Source organism: Serpula lacrymans (genome assembly GCF_000218685.1).
Source record: "Serpula lacrymans var. lacrymans S7.9 unplaced genomic scaffold SERLAscaffold_20, whole genome shotgun sequence".
NCBI lineage: Eukaryota > Fungi > Basidiomycota > Agaricomycetes > Boletales > Serpulaceae > Serpula > Serpula lacrymans.
Genome location: NW_006763309.1, coordinates 214932 through 230475, shown reverse-complemented (window position 1 = coordinate 230475; position 15544 = coordinate 214932). Strand labels below are relative to the sequence as shown.

The 15544-nt window shown below is 46.3% G+C and overlaps 5 protein-coding genes across 5 annotated transcripts; 3 read left to right on the top strand and 2 right to left on the bottom strand.

Annotated features, from left to right (window-relative positions):
* Positions 1–76: 76 nt before the first annotated feature.
* Positions 77–2481, top strand: SERLADRAFT_480699 (uncharacterized protein; the record flags this gene model as incomplete). Its single annotated transcript, XM_007324546.1, has 16 exons — positions 77–197; positions 261–269; positions 326–369; positions 434–469; positions 528–565; positions 617–687; positions 744–844; positions 899–1023; positions 1077–1120; positions 1174–1250; positions 1313–1431; positions 1490–1536; positions 1652–1729; positions 1791–1934; positions 2005–2117; positions 2178–2481. The coding sequence occupies 15 exons, from the start codon at positions 143–145 to the stop codon at positions 2076–2078; spliced, it is 1062 nt and encodes a 353-aa protein (XP_007324608.1).
* Positions 2482–2532: 51 nt separating this feature from the next.
* Positions 2533–4251, top strand: SERLADRAFT_480696 (uncharacterized protein; the record flags this gene model as incomplete). Its single annotated transcript, XM_007324545.1, has 10 exons — positions 2533–2586; positions 2641–2693; positions 2767–2913; positions 2976–3019; positions 3085–3261; positions 3326–3362; positions 3425–3486; positions 3550–3642; positions 3696–3849; positions 3909–4251. The coding sequence occupies 9 exons, from the start codon at positions 2667–2669 to the stop codon at positions 4134–4136; spliced, it is 969 nt and encodes a 322-aa protein (XP_007324607.1).
* Positions 4252–4340: 89 nt separating this feature from the next.
* Positions 4341–5676, top strand: SERLADRAFT_454153 (uncharacterized protein; the record flags this gene model as incomplete). Its single annotated transcript, XM_007324544.1, has 2 exons — positions 4341–4757; positions 4807–5676. 2 exons carry the CDS (start codon positions 4373–4375, stop codon positions 5493–5495), a joined length of 1074 nt encoding a protein of 357 aa, XP_007324606.1.
* A 112-nt stretch (positions 5677–5788) lies between these two features.
* On the bottom strand, positions 5789–9292 carry SERLADRAFT_454152 (uncharacterized protein; the record flags this gene model as incomplete). Its single annotated transcript, XM_007324543.1, has 5 exons — positions 5789–8560; positions 8608–8868; positions 8926–8963; positions 9020–9141; positions 9191–9292. 5 exons carry the CDS (start codon positions 9290–9292, stop codon positions 5802–5804), a joined length of 3282 nt encoding a protein of 1093 aa, XP_007324605.1.
* Positions 9293–9482: 190 nt separating this feature from the next.
* SERLADRAFT_454151 (glycosyltransferase family 48 protein) lies at positions 9483–15434 on the bottom strand (the record flags this gene model as incomplete). The annotated part of the gene is made up of 10 exons (XM_007324542.1): positions 9483–9720; positions 9780–9843; positions 9901–9974; positions 10030–10360; positions 10412–11256; positions 11309–11488; positions 11541–14229; positions 14278–14895; positions 14946–15154; positions 15242–15434. 10 exons carry the CDS (start codon positions 15432–15434, stop codon positions 9665–9667), a joined length of 5259 nt encoding a protein of 1752 aa, XP_007324604.1.
* Positions 15435–15544: the final 110 nt, after the last annotated feature.

The following is a 15544-nucleotide window of genomic DNA, read 5'->3' as shown; positions in this document are numbered from 1 at the left end:
GGGTGGCGCGGTTTCACCCAACAGCCACATATTGTCTGCGGCTGTTGCGCGGCAAACTACAACCGACGTCTCACTCATCGCTCGTTCTCCATATTTCACTTTCATCTCCATCTCTCTGCTCTAGCTCGACGCTGGCGCCAAGATGGCTGTCGAACCATTACTGGGTACACGCGCCCAACGGGCTTTCGTTTTAACAAGTATGTCCGTTTTATCAGTTTGTGTGTTATGGGATCTAATGTAGTCCTGTCAACGACTCACAGTCGCAGTTCGTCAGTACTTCCCCTCACTTTCCTCGTGTTTTTATTCTGATGCGTCAGATCCATAGAGGCCATAGTAGTTATTGTTATGGTTGGCTTGACTTTTAACAGAGTGAGTGGTTCTCGTCGAAATTGAAGCAACGTTGTATTCAGGTTTGGGACAAAATTGGAAATAGGTTCGACAAGAAGTCGTTTTCACAAACCAGTACAAGGTACATACATTACATTACTATCGTCGTTGCTTATGGCTCACGTAACACAAACGATAAGACTTTGCCATGTTATTTGAGTCTTTTCATTTTAGCAGAGTACGTCGGATCTTCTTTTGTGATCAGTTGCTATGCCTAATACTATTCAAGGATTTTTGAGCTCGCGATGGCATTTGACGCATTGCGACTACGGAATGTCATTGAACTTCTGGGAATAATATGTATGGAAAATATCTTGATATTGATTACTCATCTATCTCATGCACTGCGTCACTAGTCTTTCACGCTGCTCTCATTGTCTTTTCTGCTCTGCAAGTGCATGAATCGCGGGTCGCTCTAGTAACAACAAACTGCCCTCCGGGAACAGCAGCATGGGTGGTATGTCTGCGATATATCTGCTATCGATATGAGCGCTTAACATATCTCAAACAGTGCAGTGGCGGGCCAGGTTCATTATGGAGGAAGGTTGAACCCTTTTTAATAGTGGCACCCTGCATCATCGGTGCATCTTGGTTGTTTTTGATATTCTGGATCAAGCAACTATACGAAGAATTCGGGTGAGCATCTCATAGCTATACTGCTGCTGTTCGTTTAACTCAGATCGTACTAGTTGGGTAATTTTCCATGTAGTGGGAGCTAACCCTAAGCTGAAATGTATGTATAACCTTTCATATTAAGCATTAGCACTGTCTGACTGCTGCTTCTAGCTATGTACCAATACTACCAAATCTTGATATGCCTGCTCAAATTCGATTTCTTTTGCTTCGTCGGAGTCACTATGCAGGTATGATCGTTTTTATATAGTAGTTCTTGTTCCCTTTACTCACGATATTACGTTTCGCACAGCTCCTCATCGTCGTTCTTTCAGATAATACTGCCGAGTTTGGTATTACCATCGCGGCCATACCTGTTGTCTTGTTCCTTTTGAGTGGCTGTGCGTTTGCCGTACAGCGAGAAATCAAATGGTGAGTTGCAGTGCATTGCACAGTTAGTATTTCCAATTGACGTGGATGAAAACCCAAGGTTGATGGGGGTCTCTCTTGCACTGATGCTGGCAGCGATGACTTATTGTGAGAAGATTTTAATATCATGATTGCTGCGTGAATTCTAACTGATTTGGTTTTTAGTCGGTAGGTCTTGTGTTATGTCACGATGCAACATTTACAGACTTGCATGCATTTTAAGTATATAAGCTCGTGCGGTTCTATGAGCCATCATCACAAGCAGAGTATTCATCTACACGGGCTACTCTCACAACATTTAGTGAGTTATTATGCACTATGGAATGTTTCCCAAAGTGCGTACTGACGAACGTGTGAAAAAGCTATCGTTGCCTTTTTACTCCTTCTTGCAAGTTTCTGTGTCGGAGTTCGATGCTTCCTCGACTTTGACAAGGGTCTCCACGAGTCCAAAGTCAATGGTCAGTCTTATCGACCTGTCAAGATACATAAAGATGTGTTCAAACTTGGTGATTAACCACTTTCATTCTTCAGAAATCCGTGGCGCCCAGCAATACTTATCTTCCCCCAAATCCCCAGGGGGTATGTCGGAACGCCAATCGTCCTATTTCACGGGTGGCGCTCCGTTGGGCCCTCGTATATCTATCGAGTGATCATGAGTTTGCAACGATAAAATTACGAGTGTCGGAAATGTAAGCGTCTGTAATATGCTCATCGTTGAACCGGAATACTGATTTTCATTTATTGCTCAGCATCTCAATATTTGGATGTGGAATATGCAACTTATTATAAATTTTTACCACGGACGTAGTTTTGTATAATCTTCTTTTTTTTTCACCATGTCACTCGTTCTTGTACAGATCGCTTGATGTGAGATTATATCTACAATTTTTACCTATTTCGTGGTGATGTTTGGTTTTGAGTAAGAAAACTTCCTGTTTTTGTCTTGGTTCGAGAGGTGCAGTGAGTGACAGTGCTTGGTATGAAACTGCAAGCGACAGAATCAGGTTGTAACATACTATATGGTATCTTATCTCATCCACTATTTCACACCATCTAATCTTGGTTCGGCGAAACATTTTTTGACCTGCAGCCGCTGAGTCTGCTGACCACCATCGGAAGAGACTCACTCATCATATTTAAAAGCAATCAATGACCAACGTGAATGCGAATCTCCCTCCTACCAAATCCCCCGCCACTCACTGCAGTACCAAGTCCACAGGACAGAATTCATCTTGAAGATGTCGACCCGAATCCCCCTCATCTTTGTACGTGCTGAAGCTCAATGATTGTTCCTAGAGATATGATGGTCTTGTATATTAACGTGATATGTCATGATAGGGCACTATGACCATGGGCTTTGAGGGCTGCGGAGGTGTACGAACCTCGAACCAGAGTGAATGTCAAGAGATTATCGATATATTCTTCAAATACGGTCATACAGAACTGGACACAGCCAAGGGTTATGGAGCAGGGACAACACAGCAGGTATCATCGCTTTGTAATTTATTTAAGAACACTTGGAAATCTGACCGTCTAACCTTTGGTAGATGCTAGCCAAACTTGATCTCAAAAATGCGACCATTGACACAAAGTGCGTTCCCTACGTCCTGGACAAATGTCTAATCTAATCTTACGTTCGTCCGCTAAATAATCAAGAGTTCCACCTCAGAACTCTGGACATCTGCCAGCGTCGCTCCGGGCTACTTTTGAAACATGTCTGCAGCATCTTCAGCGTAAAAAGGTCCGAGTACTGTATCTGCATGCACCCGATCGAACCGTGCCCTACGAAGATACTGTGCGGGAGATCAACAAAATATACCAAGAGGGTAAATTGTCAGTACGAAATAAATTCCCAAACGTATTGCAGATTTAAACGTACATAATCTGTCCGATATAGCGAGATCTTCGGCCTGAGCAACTACACTTCCTGGGAGGTGAGTGTTTTATAGCTGCTGTTATCAACCTCCGGGACTGTAGGTTAATGTGGACATGTCAGGTTGCAGAAATTGTAGGCATCTGTAAAGCGAATGGCTGGGTGCAGCCCAAGATATATCAAGTGTTCGTATTCACCACTTTTTTTTTCGTGTGGATATGGTTTCTGAAATGCATCACCTACGATAGGATGTACAACGCAATCACAAGGGAAATGGATGCTGAGCTCTTACCCTGCTGTCGAAAATTTGGCATCAGAATGGTTATCTACAACCCCCTAGCGTGAGTGGTTTTGACACCGCTCCCCTATTTATCTGACGTCGATTGGCACGTAGAGGAGGTCTTTTTGCTGGGAAAGTTACATCCGTAGAGGACTCTGTGCAGGAAGGTGGTCGCTTTGACCCCAAAACAACCCAGGGTAAAAATTATCGAGCAAGATACCTAAAAGAAGGGTACTTCAAGGCACTTGATTTGCTTAAGGGAATCGCTGTTCGTATAATCATCTTTGCCGGTGTTATCTCGGAGAACTTACGAGACTGGGATGATAGGACAAACACAACCTCCGCCTTACTGAGATTGCGTTACGATGGTGCCAGCACCATTCGGCTCTCCTCCCTACTGATGGTATTATCTTGGGGGCAAGCAGCGCTAAGCAGCTGGAACAAAACTGTGCAGATAGCGAGAAGGGTCCTTTACCCGAAGAAGTGGTTCAGGCGCTGGACGAGGCGAACCGCATTGTTAAGGCCTATGGAAGCGCTCCTGTTTACTTCCGCTAGGTTATCAAGATAAATAGTCCGAGAATTGTAATAGCTGTGTAGTTGTATATTATAGATGACATATGCGACATGTATGTGTACTTGAATACGTTCTGAATTGCAGACTCGACCTATCATATGCTGTGACAGCATAAACAGATATAATCACGCGGTTTCGTCACGCGACGCGCACATGTCACACGCGTAATCCCGTAACAGTCTCGCACTCATTCAACAGCGAACTTCAAGACCAAACCATGAGCGATGAGGACCCAATCACCCAATTTTTCCCTGGAGAGGAAGATGTTGACCTCTATGCTGTACTTTTACTGAAACCAGAGGCAAAAATTGAAGAAATCAAAAAATCATACAGGAAACTCGCTCTCGTTTATCACCCCGATAAACATGCCACTGCGAGCGAAGCCGACAAGGCTACCGCGTCTACGAAGTTTCAGCAGATAGGATTTACATATGCTGTCCTCAGTGACGAAAACCGCAGGTCAAAATATGATAAGACGGGCAGGACTGACGAGGGCTTGGGTATCGAAGCTGGAGAGGAAGGTGGATGGGAAGCGTACTTCGAGGATTTGTTCGACCGCGTCACGAAGGGGAAACTCGATGAAATGAAGAAGGAATACCAAGGTAAGAAATTTGTTGAGTTCAACTGTAGTTAATCTAAAGTCGCACACAGGCTCTTCAGAAGAGCTGGATGATTTGAAGGCGGCGTATGAAGAAACCGGTGGTTCAATCGGAGATATCATGATGCACATACCACACTCGACTATCGTCGATGAACCACGCTTTATCAAATCCTTATCTGATTTAATAGCCAATGGCGAGCTAGCCAAATTGGCTAAGTGGGAATCCAGCGTTAAGGATGAGAAAGCAAGGCTAGTGAGGAAGAAACAGGGCGATAAGGAGGCCAAGGAGGCAGAAGAGCTTGCTAAAGAGCTTGGTGTGTGGGATGAATTTTACGGGAATGGAAAGCCTGGGTCGAGAAAGGGGAAAGGAAAGAAGGGGCAAAGTGGCGATGATGATGAAGAGGATCACTCAGCACTACAAGCTTTGATACTGAAGAAAAAGCAAAACATGGACGGATTCTTTGACAGTCTTGCGGCCAAATATGCCGGAGCAGACTCTTCAAAGGGGAAGAAAACCGACAAAGGCAAGAAAAAAAGGGGTATGGAGACGGAAGACGTTGCAGAGGAATCACCTAGGAAAAAATCTAGACGTAACGTTGAGGAACCGCCAGAGATCGACGATGCTGAGTTCGAGAAGTTGCAGGCGAAGCTTTTTGGTGACAAAGCCAAGGCCTCTAGTGCTACCACCCCTCCCAGTTCACGAGGGAAGAAGGCCGGGAGATCGAGGAGAGCGAAGTGAAGTAGATTTCTATGATATCATTTGTAGCTCACGTGTAATTGTAGTCCTCTTGTATCTACGATATTTAATATGTAGTGTATCTTCCTATGTTGTCGTATTGTTTAGTCCAGGAGAGTCATATGAAGTCCAGAAAAGCAATTGTCTAGTTCCGCCAAATTTTATATTTGGTGAGGTCACACAATGGTATTCAGGCCTCAGGAGTCATTCAGGGTATATCTTCTATGCTTGTCAAAAGCATGTCTTTGAAGGTAATAAAAAGTACACGAGCAAAGCACGAATCAAACGTCAGTAATCAAACCATTACACCTATAGATACCGGACAGAGTCAATGCCAAGGCTCCGCCGTGCATGGATAATAGCGACCAGCTCTTTGATGGACTCTTCCAGTATAACAACATTGTCTAGTAACTGCGACAGTGTCACAGTGGTTGTTTTCTCTCCCTTCTCTTCTTCCTTGGTATCGTCAAGCTTATTCGATGGCTTTTCTCCCCACTGACCCCCTGCTGTAAACACATCTTCCTCATCAGCATTCCATTTCTTTGTCCTTGCAGGGGTCCAGGGACCCGAAGGTGGAACTGGGGCCAAGAATGGTTCCACCACAATATCACGAGTACTTTGATAATGTGAACCAAAAGGACTGGCAGCAACGGTTTTGCTGCCTGGCCTAGGAGGGGTAGCTGGATCCGCGTTGGCTGGAGCGTCAGATGACTTCAAAGGAGCTGTTTTATTCTTCTTTGGTGTCAAAAACGATACAAAGGAAGAAGATGCCTTTGCTTTCGGCTTCGCGCGCTGACCAGGACTTTCCAGTACAGCACTGGTAATTCCGGAGATAGATGCTTGAAGTTTTGCCATTTGGGTCGGCTCAGCCACAGGTTCCAAAGTCAGAGTTAGCGCATCGGTCAGGTTCTCAGAGAAAAGAAGCCCCTGGCGACGCTCGAGCAGGTATTTGTCAAAGTTGTCAACTAGCTGGCGGTACCGCTCAAGTTGGCCTACCAGTCCCTGGAAAATAGAGTGGACCACGGGCCGTGATTGCTCATCGAGCCTTGAAGCGGGTAACAGAATAGAATCGTGCGCCAGTTTTTCCTCTATCTGGAAGTCGATCGACCTGTCATCGCCATCGCCGTCAAGTGAAATATTTCCCTCGTCATCTCCCTCGTTGACAAGAGGTGTATCACTAGGGGCACAGGTCAACCAGCCTGCGAGCGAACGGTATGGGCATATAGCTAGCGCAGCCAACAAGCCTGTCAGAGATATGTTGAATTCGGGTGTATTGGAGAAAAATGCTCGAAGAGATTCCAAGACAAGTGACAAAATAGGGTCATTTACATTAAGACGATGTTTCATCTTGGTTACCAAGTCTATATCATCACCAAGATGGAAACAATTTTGACTTTGAATCGATTGCAGTGCATCCCGGAGGTAGTGATCGTAGCCTGTGCTGAAAGCATCTTCGTTGTGAGATGGATCTACCCGTGAAACGAGTGTGAGATAGAGGCCCATCTCACGCTCGTGGGTCGAATAGGTGGTCTCTGGTTGTAAGAAAACAGGGCCGGGAGGTACGGCTGAGGCTGGCTTGGCGTTCTCTTCTGCACCAGGGTATATAAATTCTTCCTCGTCGTCTTCCTCTTCTACCACGGATATCTGGGAATCTAGTGATGGAGGTATCATAGGTGGTTCAGGATAGTTGGTTGCCTGCGGATCAGAAATAACAACAAGGAGCCGATCAACGCACAGCTGACAATGTTGGTCAAGTATCGATTGTAGGAGTTGCAGAGCAGCTGTAGCCGTCTGCTGATGTTTGGATCGCAGGTTTGCAAGCATCAAGTCCTTGAGAGTGAAACGACCCATGGAGGTGAAATACTCTGATTGTCGCCTCGAGTCGGGAGCTTCCATCTCCAACAGCACCATGGCACTGCTTTTTCTTCTTCGGAGCTTGTTTTGTCTGTCCGCAATTGCACCAGACTTGGATTGAGGTGGGGCATTACCACCAAGGGTCAACATAGATTGACGATGTCGTGGACGCGTGACTTCGTCGTTATCTTCGCTAACTAAAAACTCGACCAAGAGGTCAGATAGCTGGCCGTTGGTATCAAGTGTTCGTATCATGATATCGATATAGGACATAACAGCGACTGCGCTCCCATCCATGTCCGAGCACTCCAGAATTGAAGGATAAAGGACATTCTCCAGGAATATTCTGCGAACAGCATCCAAAATGGACTGTACAATAGCGGTCCCGACGAGTGAGGAAGCATCCAGAGTAGATTCGGAGTCATGAATGACATTCCGACGAAGCACATCTTGCAGAAATTCGAGAAGCTTCAAGAAATGATCCAGTCGATATTTAAAGTCAGGATTTGAGGCATCTTCCAAGCCCATTGCTCTATTCTTCTCACGAACTAGCTCGAGTTTCTCTTTTTCATCCTCTGTCTCTGGCCCGTTGCTCCCGATGACCATGCCATTGACGTTAGTAGGATCTACTGTCTGTGGGTTACGTATTTCCAGCTTAGAAGGTAGCAGTGAATAGACTGCACCCAAACCAGCTCCGAGCACCTCAGAGAAATCGCCATCAACGATGTACTCTGCCAATGCAAGTGCAGCATCGGTGATCGGATCAGCAGAGGCAAATTCTGTCGTTGTGGAGGATGCAGCTTGTTCATCACCAGCCAAACGATGTACTGGCTCTCCAGGGGACATAGCAACGTCCATCAGGAAGAGAAGCCCTGCTCGAGCGAAATCGCCAATTTGACCCTCACGATGTACGAATCGGAGGAGGTAATTGAAAAGAAGAAACTCGTATTCTGGCTTCCGAGCGTGAGAGGAGGCTGGACTGGAGGTTACTGTGGTTTGGGAAGGTGATGGAGAAGGTGTACGTGGCACAGCATCTGACTCTCCATGAATATCTTGAGTCTGCTTCTCTTCGTCCTCCTCTTCATCCTCTTCATTTTCCTCTTCAACAGAGAACAAAGGCTCAGAGTGATACCAGTGTTTATCGTGGAAAAAGATCATTAATAGTTCGCGATATGTCCGTATCCGACTGCAAAGGATGCAAAGTAAGTTCACCACTATAAACATAGTTAGCATAAGACAGCGGGAAAGAGCCGAAACTTACAGTCTAACTCGTACTCTGAGGGCTGGCTACGAACAATATCCTTTGCTGCACCCATAACCTTGTTCCGTCCGTCCAACTGTTCCTGAATGTCATCACCGACACAGTTCCTGAGTAATCTCAACACAGCTCTATGAACCGCAGAGTGAACAAGGAACTGTTCGTCCATAAGAACCACCATGTTTTGTACTGCACGTAAGACTTCGGCTTGTATTCCAGAAGGCCGATCAGGTTCACTGAGCTTGACAAGAGTACCCAATACATCTATGGACACGAAGTTTTCAAGAAGACGACTAGTGAGTAGTGTACAAGACGACATACCATTCTTGAGTAAATACTCTAAGCAAGCACCCGTTGCCCTTTGAATGGTTGAACGTCAAGTCATCATGCATGTTCATAGGATAAGTATACGTACCCTTCTTCTGTACGCGATGATTCCCATACTAATGAATCAACCATAGATTGAAGGTGAACAGGGACATCGGTAGACTTGATTCCTTTGGTCAACTGGCGTTCGTCGGGGTGTTGTAAGGTGTTCTTGAAGCGAGGATAAGAATTGAGATCAAATTCAGCAGGAAACGCGTACTTTGATTAGATTCCATGATTGATGAAATTCTGAGGCATGGTCATGAACTATCTTTGGTGGAGGTTGACTTCCAGTTCGTAAAAATTTAGAGAAATAGTCCATTTGGACTTCCCTGTGCACTCTTGAGCCTGAACTTGAATGATATCGCGGTAACTTGAACTTGCCCTAATAATACACCATGTGGCTGAGCGCTGAGCACCTGACCCGGTACCTTATAGCGGGTTAAAAAATCACGATTGCCGAGCACATCTCAGAGGTAACTTTACGTAGTGTAAGATCAAAGCAACGTTTCACGAGATGAGTCTCTTCAATATCCATCCTCGGGGTGTAACATTACAAGAGCAAGCAAAATCATATACAGCGATAACTAAAAAGGTCATACTATCCAAGGGATGTAGATGAAAGAACAGATGAGTCGATGGTAATGTAACATCCAACCCAATGAACCACAGTATCTAGCGCATTGTTCAGTGATTAAATGTTTTGACATAGAGTGCAATGGAACGTGATATGATCCCGGAAGATGGCAGCTACGAAGATGTGATGTCAGTATTCTTTACGGAATACAAGTCCAATGTAGAGTACGCACGCAAAATAATCAATGCCGCCAATGCTGCAACTACGATAATGTAAAGTAGAGTGTATTTGATGACCTGATGGGGTATGGTCGGTTAAAGGATAACCTCAAAGGTGAAAACTCAACAACTCACGATCCAGCGTCGTTGTCGCTTCTGTTTCGTCGAGTATAAGGGAGCGCGGATTTGTTTTGACGGACGAAGCCAGACTACATGGAGTACGTTAACATACATTCAAAGCACAAGAAAGCGATAAAAACTCACACAACATGGTGGAGTGCAACCTGTCGATAAAGGGAATGAAGATGGGCACCGACAAAATTATCAACAAAATATGTCCGAGTAAGAAATCGGAACTCCAGAGCGACATCTCCACGATCTTGACAATGAATTCACGAGCAGGTTGCGACATAGCGGAGTTCCCCAGTCCTCGTCCATACCATTTACCAGACCACCAAGCTCGATTGGTTTCGTCGTGTTTGTACTCACGAGACAGGAACACGGCAATGAGGATTTTCTGGATGGCGCGCTGAATGGCAACAATCGAGATGACACCGAGAACTGCATGTGAGGCATCCCAAAGCTCCAAGAACCACTGTGACTAGACTAAGCAGCTACACCGTGACCATGAAAGTGGGTTACTTACGAAGAATTCGAAGAAGGCGACAATCCCAACTAAAGCGAGGAAATGGGCTACAGCGGCCATAAATGACGCAAACCTCCCCCAAGACTCGAGCATGGGGCCCAGGAACAAAGATACAAAGAACAACGCCAATAGCACGGCGGCATTCCACACCACTGGACCAATCGCGATTATAGCGATACGAACCAACGCACTCGGATTTTGTTCGCCGTTTCGGTTGGGGAATGACTTCACGAACATGTAAGCCACTACGAAAATAATAGCCATGCAAATTGGCCAGATAATCTCCGAAAACACGACTGCACGCCACGATGCTCGAGGAACATCTCCTGACAACTTTTCTGAAGGATGACCCAGTTTCTTCTTCTTGTACCCAGTTATCATAGTACGCGAGAGTCGACAATACCCATACCAGCTACTGGCCTTCGTCCTGGAGTTACCACGGGACATCCAGCGTAAAAACTCTCGATAATCGATGATGAAATCCGCGAAAGAGAACTGATGAGGATTGAAGACAAATGGCGCTATGCAGAGAGACAAAACCGAGAACCAGAAGTAAAGGAGATGTGGTATCCAGATAGACAGAGTAGCGTAGAGAAGCAGGAGAAGATTTCTCATCCCCATGTAGATGCTGGGTCCAGCGAAGCGAGAGTAAAGGATGCTGAAGGAGATACGAGTCGTGGCAAATCCACGTCCCGTAGCAATGTACCGCGCACCACCAAACGTCAAGTTACTGAGGATAGCTTGGGAATAGATTTGAGTGGAGAACACTTCAAATATAGGGGACAAAGACATGAAGTGCCTGGCGAGACGTAGGATAGCTTTGCCAGTACCACGCTCCACCAATTCTGTCATCACAGCGTTGAGCATATGGCCATAGAGAAATAACATGACTCTTACCTTGTAAGAAAAGAGGCAAGAAGGCTATGAAGAAGACCAAGAAGATAGAGATAATGCAACGTTTAATCCAAGCAAACACAGGGATAAGGTTGTAGCAACCCGGCTGGCCCGCGAGAACATTACCCTGCGCGTCAAGTTGACATATTTCCAGTTGTTTGTTGAGTGTACCGATGTAGAGAACTGGGACAATGTTAGAGAGTGCGCATAATGAGCGAGTATAGCTTTAACTTACGAGTGATCATGAATACTTGAATTGAATAGATAACGAGAATGTTGTTGATGTGGAAACCTGGATGTCCAAAGTAGAATGTCAGGAACCGATCAATAGGCAGCTGTGTTCCGAGATAATAATATTCTCGACTGAGCATCTGTTCTCCCATACCAGTACCGATCTTGGTCTGGAAGTTCAAGATTGTACCAAAACCAAGGTCACGACCTTTACCGCACTGATAGTACTCAGAATGCTTGATACGTCCACCTCGTCCGAAAGCGTTCATACCCGCGAAGATATCTTCGTTAAGATGCAGGCCCTTTTGTGCCTTGGAGACACCTCCGCGAGTGGTCATAAAGAGAGCATTCAAGAAATCTGGATGTCCATAATGGAGTTTACCTCCAATCCATGCAAGCGCACGAGCAGTCATCGTTCCGAATGTTTGCTCCTTTCCTGCTGCAATATCACCAAGAACTCCAATATTCTCTGAAAAGATGTATTCGCGAGTACCAACAATGGCCACAGGAGACTTCTTGAATTCTTTGTGACCCCATTGCGCATATGGGCTCTGACTCGATATAGCGTACTCCTCGAATTCACCCAGGATGTTACGAATTTTGAGACACTCCTCCAGGTAGTTATCTTGATTGGCATCGATAAGCTGCAAGTACTCTCCACGATAGAAGATGATGGCGTGGTTCTGGTTATCCGATTTACCGTCTCCTAAAATAGGATTACCAGGGAGCTCGATGCGGAATTTCGGTTTCCTCTTGCCTGTCACCTCATCAATCTCAGAGTGCCCGTCGATAAGGACCGAGTACAGCCTTGGTTCACTGCCCTTGGGACCTGCCTCTTCATCCAAGTATGCGATTTGTAGATCCGGGTACGCGCGTAGTAAGAACTCTGCATTTTCCTGTTCCTCTTTATTGAACTTGGAGAAACGTTGCATAGAGATCGCGAATTTGAACTTTCGCCTCGACATCCTTTCCAGTTCGCGTTCGAGTTTCTCTGTGTTGCCTCCAAACATCGAGACAATGTCGGGGTTCTCCACACGGTACAGCAATTTGATCGCCTTGGAGTAGTTCATCATACCAGAAACCGTACGATAAAGAGTCTGTGCACGCAGCGAGGCCCAAATTCGGGTGCGCAACGTGTATTCGGGCGACGATGTTTTGAAACCGATGCAATAGAACGGAAGATCATCTGCTTTGCTATTCCCGTGGCCTTTCTCGTTTATGGTCGTTGTGCCGTCCACCACATCGGACTCCTCTGCGAGAATCTTGGTATCTTTCACGAAATTATCCCACTCGACCGGGTGCAACTGTTTCAGATATTCGAGTAGTGTGACACGGGTGTTCTGATCCTCCTCACGAATAATCTCACGCAAGCTAAGAAGAATTTTTTCCGAGTAATGCGGAACAAGGACAGTGAACGTAGGCATTGCATCCACAGGCAGCGGCTCAGGTAAAGCGGTGGTGAGAGATGATGCGAAGAAGGAGATGCGGCGCTCGGCTTCACCACCAGCGGGAAAGAAGGTATTCTTGTGGCCAGAAGCTTGGTTGGTGAAGAAAGGCGGTGCACGAAGCGTACGGCGTCCATCCGGACCATCAACCTGGTGATATAAAAGGCGTTGGACGTGCTCGATGGAAAGAAGGTGTTCGCGGTACATGGATATAATGACAGCATTCCAGATCTGCGATACAAGCACTTTGGGCTTATATTTTACCTCCATTTCTCCGGTTGCAAGTAGTTTGGCGTAGATTCGTTTCGGCATGCGAGTGTACACTTCGCTCCAAGGAGTCCAGATCGACAAACCAAGGGAGAAAGATCGTGCCACGCTGAACACAACATTCCAGATGACATACCAAAGGTACGTGTCGAGGAAGAAAAGAATGAGGTCCATAACATACATGATGGTAAGGGTGAAAGGAACCTGATTACTGCATAATGCGTTACCAAAAATCTTATCATTGCATCCCTGCACAGTCGTGCGTGCCATAACTGCGATCGGCGAACTGAACGAAGAGGTGAGGAAAAAGTACGACTCGGTGAATTTGCATCCAAAAACAAGCAACCATAACAATATGCTGGCAAAACGAGCCGTTCGCGTGAGCTCCGGGTATGATGCAGTGAAAGTCTGAGAAGCCATGTATTTGCGTGATTTGCCTGCCACACGATCGCCAAACATTCGTCCAGAGGGGAGAAGACCAAATGCAACGGTAGCCACAACAGAGACGAAGAATTGAACGATACCGACAATGAGAGGAACTGCCGAGGTCGTAACAACCGGTCGAGTCTCCACATAGGCGACATAAACCGTTGGCCCACCAGTGAGAGCAAGGATTACGAGCAAAAATATCAACCGTGTAGTCAAATGGGACGCGTTATTCCAAGTAGTCGGAATATACATAAACTCGGCAATAGTGGCAAAGATCATGATCAGCGTTGCGACAGCACCACCGAGCGCGGTAGCGGACCACTCCATAGCGGGAGCAGGGAAATTCTTATTAGCGGGTGCGTAGACTTTGGGGGAATTGAATGCTGTGTAGAACCAGTACATGGAGATATGCAAAATCCACACGCGATTGAAGTTGACTAAGAGATGTGCAGTGGATCGTTTTTCGAAGTATGTTTTGAAGAACACGCGATCCCATTTAACGCGACTAAGTTTCATGAAACGTTGGGCAGGTGGTACATCGACAAGGCGGGTCTACGGAATAATGAGCAGCAGTAGGATTTGAAATAAAATAGTACTTACATTGTTGTCCAGAACAATTCGAGCAAGGCCTTCAGGATACCAGAAAAGCTGGTTGATATCGTCGTACCCAATGATTTCCTCGTGGTCCTTCTCTTTACGCACGAACTTGCCGTCTACGACCTCGTACCCCTGGTCCCGCATGAAGTTGTAGAGCGGTTTAATTATCAGTTCGAGATACAGTCCCTCTTGAACGGGCTCCACTCTGTTCTGGCACTCAGAGCTACGGTAATAGTCGTCCGCACACTTGAAGAGGAAGCAGAGGCACTCTGGTACAAATCGCACGTTTCCAGCTTCACCCCAGCAAAGTAGGTACAGAGCTACCTGGCGCAGACGATCGTATTGGCTCATGTTATTCATGGCGTTCCGCCATCGGTTGAGTGCACTGTCAAGATGTTTTGAACCTTTCGTTTTCACCTGGCCTTTGACACTCTTGAGCCGCTGCAAACCAGGGTTCTGTGACTGTCCAACAGCGTCGTCAAGGTTGAGCTGAGCAGCAAAATACCACTTGCGGTAGTTGGCATGTTGTCCGCCTATGTAATCGGCGTGAATTGTGAGCAAAGCCTGATTTGGGCTCATACGAGATGCTCGTGAGTCAAGAAGTTGCATGAGAAAATCGAACTAGAAGTCATGTCAACGTGATCCAAAACGGGAATAGCTCGAAAACATACCATGTTCCGCATAGAATCTCTCTGGAACCCAAACTTTTGAGTGAGGTCGAGAAAAATATCCTCTATTTCTTCTGTGGATATGGGTATCTGGCGTTCCTGGGACCACGCTGGGTAAGGCTGAGAGCCCTGGCCCGGGTCAGCAAAAGGCGAGCCATACGGCTGGCTTGCCTGAGAGACAATTGAAGGGGCGTAGGAGCGACTGCCGAGTCCTGCATCAGAGGCAGAGTCGCGAACTTAAAATAAGTTGATCGTCAGCAAAGGCGGGGTGACAAAGCGGATGAGGTAGTACGACGCACCTCCATACGGGCTCGGGCTCTGATCATAATACCCTGGACTGCTGGTAGCAAGACGGGTAGTGCTGGTATAAGGGTCTCCGCTTTCTGAATCATTATCATAGTCCTGTCTAGGTCGGGCGTACTGGATCGGCTGCTGTGCATACGATGGATTAGCGAAAGGATTGGCCTGTTGGCCATGAGCTTGTTGAGACATGATGGTCTAACGAGTGAAAGAACGCAACAGCTTGTGCGCTGCTACGTCGAGTGACTGAAGTAACTGAAAGAAAAGTCAGCGCCAGCGGTTATAAGGAATGTAAGAGGAAG